Raw genomic sequence first — 10447 nt, forward strand, 5'->3', positions numbered from 1 at the left:
GTGGCAACCCTAACTAATGTTGCTCAAATTAATGACGGGAGAAATGTAGTATTATTGCAAACTGCATTGGCCATAACAAAAAATCCGTCCAACAAAAATGAAGGTTTAGCTAGAATCCTCCTTGATGGGGGGAGCCAACAAAGTTTCATAAAAGAAAGCTTGTCCAGAAAATTGGAGTTACCCGTGGTGGATGAGTTTTGGAAATCAAAAGCTCGTAGAGAAAAAATGCCGTAGGGTCAAGGTTATTTTAGAAAATCAAAAATGCAACACCAAGAAATCCCCTTTATGTAATTCGGTTACAACAATTAACAGCGAAGAGCTGATTAGAGCCATGAAAAGCAAAGGTCTCCAGATGATTCTACGGGATGGAAAAATGAAAATTCAGAAATAGACATTTTGATATAGTGGATTTGTATTGGACAATTTGTACCACCAACCTAGAAAGATTAAGTCCCTCTTTGGTCGCTATGGAAACCACGTTTGGATGGGCATTGCAGGGACCCACGAAATTAGGAAAAAACGAAGCGACTTCGGGGGTAGTAATGTTCGCTGGGATAAAAGAATTAAACGCGACAGTACAACATTTCTGGGAACTAGAAGGAATAGGCATAAAAAGTAAGGAAGTCACAGAAAATTTGGATGACGCCATTGTAGAAACTTTTCTGAAAGATATAGAGTTCAAAAATGGAAGGTATGAGGTAAAATATCCATGGAAGGTGGATAAAGAACGGCTCCATGACAACAAAAACGTTGCCCGAAAAAGATTAACGGGGCTGATAAGAAAATTTCAGAAAGATCCCGTGTACTATAGGGAATACAAAAACGTCATAAACGACCAATTAAAAAACAATATTGTAGAAATTGTCCCAGAAAAAGAAAAAGAGTTAAAGAAACCTGGAACCTTTCACATGCCCCAGAGAAAACGTCTCTACCACCAAACTAAGAGTGGTACTAGATGGATCCTCCCATGCTACAAACTGCCCTTCGTTAAACGATTGTCTAGCGCCCGGGCCAAACCTCAATCCCGATCTTCATCTCTTACTACTGAGATTTCGAAAAAATGAAATTGCGATTGTCTCGGATATTAAGCAAGCATATTTGCAAGTTTCCTTAAACAAAAATGACAAAGACGCTGTAAGATTCTTGTGGGTGAAAGAGAAGAACGGGGTTATAGAGCCAAGCGAACACGTTACACTTAGAATGACTAGAGTACCCTTTAGGGTGACAAGCTCCCCCTTCCTTTTAGCGTGCACAATAACGCACCACTTGCAAACTAATAGTCAGGTTAACCAGTTAGTAGCAGAAAAATTGAACAACGACTTGTACGTCGATGATCCTACAACTGGGGAGGGTACCGTAAAAGGGGCTTTTGACCTCTCGCTGGGCGCGGCAAACACAATCAAAATAGCAGGCATGGAGTTCCGTAAATAGAATACAAACTCTGAGAATTTAAGAAAGTTATGGGAGGATTACTCAAAACACAACGAAGCGGAAAAATTTGAAACCCAATCAAGTGATAGCGAGTCAAAAGTGCTCGGTAAGAAATGGGATCCAAAGTCTGACACTTTTTCTTACGACTTGACAAACTTAATAAAAGCGGCAGGTGACCTAAAGCAAACAAACCGCCACGCCTTGAGCTTGGTTTCGCAAATTTTTGATCCTATCGGCCTTTTGGCTGCGTTCACTATACGCGCTAAGATGCTCTTGCAAAAAGTTTGGGAGTCCAACGTAGGGTGGGATGAAAATCTTAAGGCCTGGGTTCTAGAATTACTCTCTCTGCATGAAATAAAAATAAACCGCTATTACTTTTGTCAAGCAACTGGCAAAGTTAAAACTATAGAATTGCATTGCTTTTGTGACGCTTCACCAAAGGCTTACGCCACCGCAATATATGTTAGGTTTATAACTGAGGAAAATAAAATAGAGACTGCACTGGTCACAGCTAAATCTAGGGTTGCACATCTGAAATTCGGGAAATCGAAAAGCAAGAAATCCAAAGATGGGTCTCCTAGCATAAAAACAAATACCAGGGTTGGCACGCTGGTATCCAGTCCGGTTTTATCCATCTGGATTAAACCGGTTTAAACCACGTTGAAAAATCCAGTGGATTTTTCCAAAAAAAATTATAATATAGGCACCATAAAGTGAGATTGAAGAAAAGGTTTGACCCACACCTCTTTATTTCATCGAAATGGTCGATTCCCATATATTGTGGGTTAGTTTGACGCGCCCTCCTCTCACTGCCCCACCCGAAACTCGTGAGACTGAGTTGAATTTTTCGCAACGCTAAATTGTTGGGTCGGACCGCGCATTTAGAAAAATATTTATCAGAACCTGCCCTATTGAACATCATAAAAAAGCCTAAACGGGCCCGACCCTGCCCTATTGAAGATAATAAAAATGTCTACCCGGGCCCGACCCTGCCCTATTGAAGGTAATAAAAATGTCTACCCGGGCCCGACCCTGCCCTATTGAAGGTAATAAAAAAAATGTCTACCCGGGCCCGACCCTGCCCTATTGAAGGTAATAAAAAATGTCTACCCGGGCCCGACCCTGCCCTATTGAAGGTAATAAAAATGTCTACCCGGGCCCGACCCTGCCCTATTGAAGGTAATAAAAAATGTCTACCCGGGCCCGACCCTGCCCTATTGAAGGTAATAATAAATGTCTACCCGGGCCCGACCCTGCTCTATTGAAGATAATAAAGATGTCTACCCGGGTAGATGGATGATAACCCTGCCCGACCCGACCAGCAAAACGTTTTAAATAGTTTTCGACCCGATATGGGTCGGGTTGGATTGAAAAATCCCTATAAAATCAGGGGCCCTACTCATCTCTAAGGGAAATGTCTATAGTTTTATCAACTTTATCAGACGGCCTAGCAAAAGACAACTAGAGCACTAAATGTAAATAGAAGTGCTAAAATTAAGCACTAGAGAGTAGTTTTAAAAAAAAGCTGGATAAATCCAATAAAATCCGGTTTAAACCAGCAAAAAACCATACCAGTGGCTTTTTCAAGAAAAATCCGGATTTTTACCAACCCTGACAAATACACCCTTAAAAGAAAACGTTGGATTAACTCTTCCCAGGCTGGAGCTAGCGACATGTCTTTTGGGGGCTAGGTTAACTAACTTCATAAACAAGTTGGGAAAACCAAAATATTACCTCTCCGAGTCAAGAGGTCTACTACTACAAACTTATTTACCTAGATATGGAATTATTTCTCTTTTTTGAAGTAAAAATTTACGAAATATTGAAGCAGTATTCCAAGCATAGCGAATAATACAGTAAAGCAGACGACATTTTACATCCAATAGAGTAATGGCACCTACTTGCCTTTGACTGTATTAAGCTCTATGGGTAGTTAACAGGAGTGCCACTACTCTATAAGGATAAATCTTGGACACATGGAAATAAGTCAATGGGGAAAAGATCAGGAAATGAAGTCTACGCTGTTTACCGTATATTCTGATAGCTACATTCACAACTGGTTTGCAGTGTAAACACTATCGTCTCGTCTCACCTCAACAATATTCTTAGTTTGCCAACACCAAAGTTAAATTGTAGCTAGACGCACTAATAGTCAATCTCACCAAAAACATCTCTGTAAAAATATGCCAAGTTGTTTGGCCGTAAAAAGAAGTGAGATCTAAAATACGGCCAAGTTATTATCTCCAGGTGAACCAACATTTTATTCGACTTAAAACTTCTCAAGAATGTTTTTCTGACTTGGCCATAAGCATTTCAAAGATTAATTTAATTCCAGATATGGATCGAAATTAAAATATTAAATCAAATTGGTTAAATATTCTTGATAAGCTTTTGTGGTTAAACTTGTAATTTCCGTTATTAACCTTCACGGGTGCAAAGAAGAAGGATGCAAGTTTGGAATGCTAATGGCCAAGTCAGAAAAACATTCTTGAGAAGTTTTAAGTCGAATAAAATGTTGGTTCACCTGGAGATAATAACTTGGCCGTATTTTAGATCTCACTTCTTTTTACGGCCAAACAACTTGGCATATTTTTACAGAGATGTTTTTGGTGAGATTTCACTCCTTTTTGTACGTGCATGTTCTTGTAGATTTATAGAAGTAGGATTATGAAGTGAAATAAACATTTGTACTTTTAGATTTTTATTTGTTCTTTCCAAGAGTTTTACTTGGCTTTGCCTTTTTCAACTTTTTTGCATTCAACTTTCTTTTTTTTTCTCAGGCTGTGATAATTGTTAACCGTATTTCTATTCGAAGAACACAATATTGTGGCAAGTAACACTTTTAATCAACAGAATAGATTTAAGAAAAACTAAATTAATCAAAACACGCTTAGAACCATTTCAGACGAAATGAAAAGGAAATGAGTAAAAAATTTAATTACTAAAACATTATGTAAAAAACATAAATTTTGCAATAATACGAAAGAATCATATTAGTAAAAAATATTAATATTAAAAGACGAAACAATTGAATTATAATGTCCTATTACGAGGGGATATAAATTATAAAACCCCCATTTCAGGGGCTAACAGGGGAAAATTCCCGCTTTTGGGACTTTTTCCTTTCTTTGTATGCTAAGTCCTACTTGTATGCCAAATTTTATCATTCCCGCAACACCGGAAGTGCCCTAGAGGTTTAGATGATGACTCTAATTTTAAACCCCCATTTCAGGGGCTAAAAGGGGGAAACTACCGCTTTTGGGACTTTTCCCTTTGCTTGTATGCTTAGTGGTACAAGTATGCCAAATTTCATCATTCTAGCACCACCGAAAATGCCCTAGAGGTTTAGATGATGACTCTAATTTTAAACCCCCATTTCAGGGGCTAAAAGGGGGAAACTACCGCTTTTGGGACTTTTCCCTTTGCTTGTATGCTTAGTGGTACAAGTATGCCAAATTTCATCATTCTAGCACCACCGGAAATGCCCTAGAGGTTTAGATGATGACTCTAATTTTAAACCCCCATTTCAGGGGCTAAAAGGGGGAAACTCCCGCTTTTGGGACTTTTTCCTTTGCTTGTATGCTTAGTGGTACAAGTATGCCAAATTTCCTCATTCTAGCACCACCGGAAATGCCCTAGAGATTTAGATGATGACTCTAATTTTAAACCCCCATTTCAGGGGCTAAAAGGGGGAAACTCCCGCTTTTGGGACTTTTCCCTTTGCTTGTAAGCTTAGTGGTACAAGTATGCCAAATTTCATCATTCTAGCACCACCGGAAATGCCCTAGAGGTTTAGATGATGACTCTAATTTTAAACCCCCATTTCAGGGGCTAAAAGGGGGAAACTCCCGCTTTTGGGACTTTTCCCTTTGCTTGTATGCTTAGTGGTACAAGTATGCCAAATTTCATCATTCTAGCACCACCGGAAATGCCCTAGAGGTTTAGATGATGACTCTAATTTTAAACCCCCATTTCAGGGGCTAAAAGTGGGAAACTCCCGCTTTTGGGACTTTTCCCTTTGCTTGTATGCTTAGTGGTACAAGTATGCCAAATTTCATCATTCTAGCACCACCGGAAATGAACTAGAGGTTTAGATGATGACTCTAATTTTAAACCCCCATTTCAGGGGCTAAAAGAGGGAAACTCCCGCTTTTGGGACTTTTCCCTTTGCTTGTATGCTTAGTGGTACAAGTATGCCAAATTTCATCATTCTAGCACCACCGGAAATGCCCTAGAGGTTTAGATGATGACTCTAATTTTAAACCCCTATTTCAGGGGCTAAAAGGGGGAAACTCCCGCTTTTGGGACTTTTCCCTTTGCTTGTATGCTTAGTGGTACAAGTATGCCAAATTTCATCATTCTAGCACCACCGGAAATGCCCTAGAGGTTTAGATGATGACTCTAATTTTAAACCCCCATTTCAGGGGCTAAAAGGGGGAAACTCCCGCTTTTGGGACTTTTCCCTTTGCTTGTATGCTTAGTGGTACAAGTATGCCAAATTTCATCATTCTAGCACCACCGGAAATGAGCTAGAGGTTTAGATGATGACTCTAATTTTAAACCCCCATTTCAGGGGCTAAAAGGGGGAAACTCCCGCTTTTGGGACTTTTCCCTTTGCTTGTATTTAATAGTAAGGAAAAAGCGCAATTGCGAAAACCTTTGGTGGCGATCCCACCTTAGGGAGGCTAGACGTTTCTCGTAACCCTAGCTGATCGCCGCGTATATCCTAAAACCAAACGATGATAATGGAGTAGAAGCCAATGGGACAGATTGGTGTCTATGTGGAATAGACGGAAGACCAGTAGATGGTGGTGTTTAGAAGCCAGAATGTACAGGCTGGTGTCCAAGTGGGATGGACAAAGACCAGAAGATGGTGGTGATTAGAAGCCAGTATGTACAGACTGGTGTCCAAGTGGATTGGACGAAGACCAGAAGATGGTGGTGATTAGAAGCTAGTATGTACAGACTGGTGTCCATGTGGGATGGACGAAGAACAAACGATGGTGGGGATTAGAAGCCAGTAAGTACAGACTGGTGTCCGTGTGAAATGGACAAAGACAAGAAGATGGTGGTGTGAGAACTCAAGTGGAGGAACCATTTCCGTGACTGTGAAAGCAGTTCGGAAATGGCGAACACGTTTGCTCCGATTTGGAAACTGCGAACGCGGTCACGTGGGTGTAACAACAGACACACACACACACACCCACACAGACAGACACACACGTCGAAATTAGAACCTCTCCGTGACATACGTCACTCGGAGAGGTAAAAACACCTTTGAGAAAATTGATAAGATCTACCACTGGACAGATACAACAATAGCACTGGGGTGGGTAAAATCAAACTGAGACAACTGGAAACAGTTCTTCTCAAATCGCGCCAAAGAAATTCAAAACTTAACTTGACCGCAAAGGGGCTAGGGCGCAGCGAAATATGGTGGCATGGACCAAATTGGTTAAGAAAACCAGAAGAAAATTGGCCAAAACATTAAAATCCAACAATGAATTATGAAACAGTGGAGCAAGAGCGTCGTAAACTAACCTTAGCTTTAAACAAAAACGAGAAACCTGAGCTACAACTTCAGAAAATAATTGATATGATAGGCATACGTCTCTAAACAAAATTCCTAGAATAACAGCCTATGTGCTCAGATTTATGACTATAGCTCAAGGTAAACCTCGAGACAAAATAAAGGGAGCTATAACAGCTGAGGAGCTAGAAAAGTCAGATATAATGTGGGTAAAATCCATTCAGGCTAAGTGTTTTCCAAAGGATTTAAATGAACTAAACAATGGTGAACTCAGTTCCACCTCTAACAATTTCACCTTGCAAACAAAACTAAACGAACAGGGTGTGATATGTGTAGGGGGACGTTTAGGCGAGTCATCAATGATTTATGAAGAAAAGCATCTGTTATTGCAAAAACGAACGGTTAGCCAAATTAATAATGATCAGGTGTCATGAAACGACAGGTCATGGGGGTATCAATGATACTATTACGCAAATGAGAGAACGCTACTGGCTCCCGAGTCCCGCAACAGCATGAGTAGAATGACGAGCAACAGATGGATCCGCGTTGTAGCTCTTGAATACACTCGACGAGGGATTTGGTTGGGATTGTAAATAGACCACCACCGCTACCGACTTGAGGAAGATAAGGAAAGAAGAAACTGGCGACCTTTTAAAGAGAAAAATGATCAGTTTCGAAAATTCGTACATTGTTCTATAAATTCAAAGACTTACCATGTTCCATCCAATCGTTCCGGAGATGAAGGCAAGAGCCATTTGGATTGGCCCCACGGTGGCTTCTATGGGTCCTCCAACGAACCACTGAACTACAAAGACCACTGCAAAGTGTAGGATTCCAGCGTGGTAGAATACGGACGTGATGTATCGCCACCTTTGGTTAATCGTTTCTGGCCAAAAGCTACGTTCTTTATCAGATTCGAGTCCAAGACTTCCGCAAAAATGTGTAAGGCAAAGAACCTGAAAGAGAAGAGTTTCCTTAGTTTTGCAATTAGGGGAATAGTAAGAGTAAATTGGTTTTACCTCGCTGCGATGGTCTTTGTCTTCGTGAAAATGGTGTCCTCTAAGCGCATGGCAGTCTTCTTTCGTTGTCATCTTGTAATTGCCCAAGTATCCGATGCAACATGGTCTTAAAATTGTTACGCCCAATTTTTCGAGTGTTGGTTCCGTTATTTTCGAACACCTTTGGTGCCGCCACCAACCTTTGACTTTGAAGTAAAAAAGAAAAGGTTAAAAGTTCATATTTTCTAGAATTGTTATCATAATGTGAAAAGTGAGCTCTTACCCTTTGTCAAACGGCTGCATTCTTGGGCGGTTGCCGTTAGAGCCAAGCGTGGTGTCTTGTGCCTGCAACAGCCCAAAGGCAAAAGGGTCTTGGGAAGTGGCACTTGGTTGCAGTGCTCTTTCTCTTTGGCAAAACTGTGTCTTTTGAGAGCTTGACACTCTTCTTCGGTTGTTAATTGGCATGTGTCAGAATATCCATCGGAACATGGTCTCAAAACCTTCTTCCCCACTTTTTCGGGTGTGGATGGCAATTTGGAGCATTTTGTGTCGTAGAAATTAGGCTCACCTTTGAAAGAAAAACAAAATTAATAATTACGATAGAATTTATTCCATGGTGAAAGAAGGAATATTTTACCGCATCATTTCTGGAATTTGGGAGATGGAGTTTCCGGCTATTGCCACGCGTTGTAATCGATGATGTGGTGTATGAAAAGTAAGTTTGTCCAGGATGGCGCAGCACTTTAAATAGGTGAACCAGATCTAGGTAGAGACGACGATCGTTTAGGGACTATAACCATCTTGTTTCGAAAATTAAATTATATTTTCAATTAACCTTTAAATTAATAACGAAATACCTTTAATTAACACTATAAAGATAATACTAGCCCTTTAACTTAAACCTTTCCCTTTAAAATAAACTGAAAAGAAATTCTTTTCTACAATAGATGAGGAACTAGCCCATCAATGTTGACACAGAACTTTCTAGAACTATCCTATACCCCTATATCCACATTGCAAAATGAAATACCTAGCAACGAAAGCATTTTCCAAGAACCCAGAGAAATGTCACGCTTATTTAGACCCCAAGAAACAAGACCTTGAGTCACTATCCTGGTACCTGGCCCGAGAAACTTCTAGAACACTTTTTTTTAACCCTTAAACTGACCAATCCGTATTTGGTCCCAAAACAAAGTTTTGCCTATTCGCTGTTAACATGAATCCGCCCAGCTACGTCATAAATATGGTCCACTATTCGCCAAACCGAAGCCAATCAACAAACGTGATTGTCCCAGAGATCCTCGCGAAAACTAGAAGTTATATATATGAAGTCCCTCCTGTCCCACCCTCAGTCGATTCCCGAACTGCTTAACGAAACTCTTGTCGGCTCATCTTTAAGAAATCTTTAGAAGTCCGGAGTATTATTTTTTATTCATTTTGATACCTTTATTTTTCTTCAATTTGAATAGATATTTTTATAACCCCTAAAAAGAAGAGAAGGAACGCGAGTGCGCGAAATATTAAAAGAAGAAAAAAAACATGATTAACCCTTAAATCTTGTAAAACGAGAAAGAAAAAAAAGATCCTGAACCCCTAAGAAGAATATGGAAGAAAAACTACTTGGCGTAAGAGATTAAAAACTTGATATTATTTTTATAGACTGGCTTGAAACTATGGTTAAAGAACTTAGATTATGGTTGACGGATTGATACAGTTTTAAAAAAATCTTAATTTTCTATTTTTGAACAATATATTTTAGTGCATAACTACAAAATTTTACCCCTTAAACTTACATTTAAAATTAAACGCTGTAGGAGGTACTCCAATTGAGGAGACATTCAAAAGAGGTTATGAATTGCAAAACTCCCTTAGATGTAAGTTTAAAGTTTGCTTAAATTCTTATTTTGACCCTTAAAAAGTTTGTGAAAATTTGTGAACAAGATTGAATATTATGTTGAATATTAAAAATTGGATTAGAATCTATTTTGACTCTCAATTGACACATACCATCAAACGCGGTCACTTTTGATTAAGAAATTTTAAGAGCCCCTCGTTCTCGTTAAAAGGCCTTAACTCTCCACAACTGACTGCATTCTAACATCTTGTCTAGTGTTAGCGAGGTTGAATCATAAGTGAAAAGAGGTAGGTGTTTGTCTTGCTTCTTCACCCCTCTAGTAAGACGTCGAACACCCAACTCCCACCCCCATAAACAACAAATGAAGAAAGGCGATTAAAAAGGCTTATAGTCCTTTCAACAACAACACCTAAAACTGGCACCGTTGTAAAACCGGTCCTTACAACACCACTCGATTTCGAAAAAGCGCTGAAAGGGACGTAAATGAAGTCCCCTTCATTATTTTTAATGGATATAGAGACAATATTTGACCCCTTTTTGACGAAACAATACATTCGCATTAGCTAAAACTAGTTTACTCCAACACAATCAAAAAACTGAAAATTGAAATTTAAATAAATAGCCAAATCAGAC

At 39.6% G+C, this 10447-nt stretch overlaps 2 protein-coding genes across 2 annotated transcripts; one reads left to right on the forward strand and one right to left on the reverse strand.

The window, feature by feature from the left end:
• Positions 1 to 467: 467 nt before the first annotated feature.
• LOC149672247 (uncharacterized) lies at positions 468 to 1431 on the forward strand. Its single transcript, XM_089840148.1, has 3 exons — positions 468 to 691; positions 764 to 948; positions 1004 to 1431. The coding sequence occupies exons 1-3, from the start codon at positions 468 to 470 to the stop codon at positions 1429 to 1431; spliced, it is 837 nt and encodes a 278-aa protein (XP_089696274.1).
• A 6093-nt stretch (positions 1432 to 7524) lies between these two features.
• Positions 7525 to 8122, reverse strand: LOC149672248 (rhomboid-related protein 3-like). The gene is made up of 2 exons (XM_089840267.1): positions 7981 to 8122; positions 7525 to 7917 (listed from the first exon to the last, which is right to left on the reverse strand). The coding sequence occupies exons 1-2, from the start codon at positions 8050 to 8052 to the stop codon at positions 7663 to 7665; spliced, it is 327 nt and encodes a 108-aa protein (XP_089696393.1). The 5' UTR covers positions 8053 to 8122; the 3' UTR covers positions 7525 to 7662.
• Between the last annotated feature and the right edge of the window lie 2325 nt (positions 8123 to 10447).

This window comes from Phalangium opilio, unplaced genomic scaffold (genome assembly GCF_054372755.1).
Source record: "Phalangium opilio isolate 3A_F unplaced genomic scaffold, DU_Popi_V2 ptg000053l_1, whole genome shotgun sequence".
Classification (NCBI taxonomy): domain Eukaryota; kingdom Metazoa; phylum Arthropoda; class Arachnida; order Opiliones; family Phalangiidae; genus Phalangium; species Phalangium opilio.

Coding starts and splice junctions, on each gene's coding strand:
- LOC149672247 (XM_089840148.1), top strand. CDS start 468: ATGGAAACCACGTTTGGATGGGCATTGCAGGGACCCACGAAATTAGGA. Junction 692..763: donor ATAGAGTTCAAAAATGGAAG/GTATGAGGTAAA, acceptor TGCCCGAAAAAG/ATTAACGGGGCTGATAAGAA. Junction 949..1,003: donor CTACCACCAAACTAAGAGTG/GTACTAGATGGA, acceptor ACGATTGTCTAG/CGCCCGGGCCAAACCTCAAT.
- LOC149672248 (XM_089840267.1), bottom strand. CDS start 8,052: ATGACAACGAAAGAAGACTGCCATGCGCTTAGAGGACACCATTTTCAC. Junction 7,918..7,980: donor ACAAAGACCATCGCAGCGAG/GTAAAACCAATT, acceptor CTTCTCTTTCAG/GTTCTTTGCCTTACACATTT.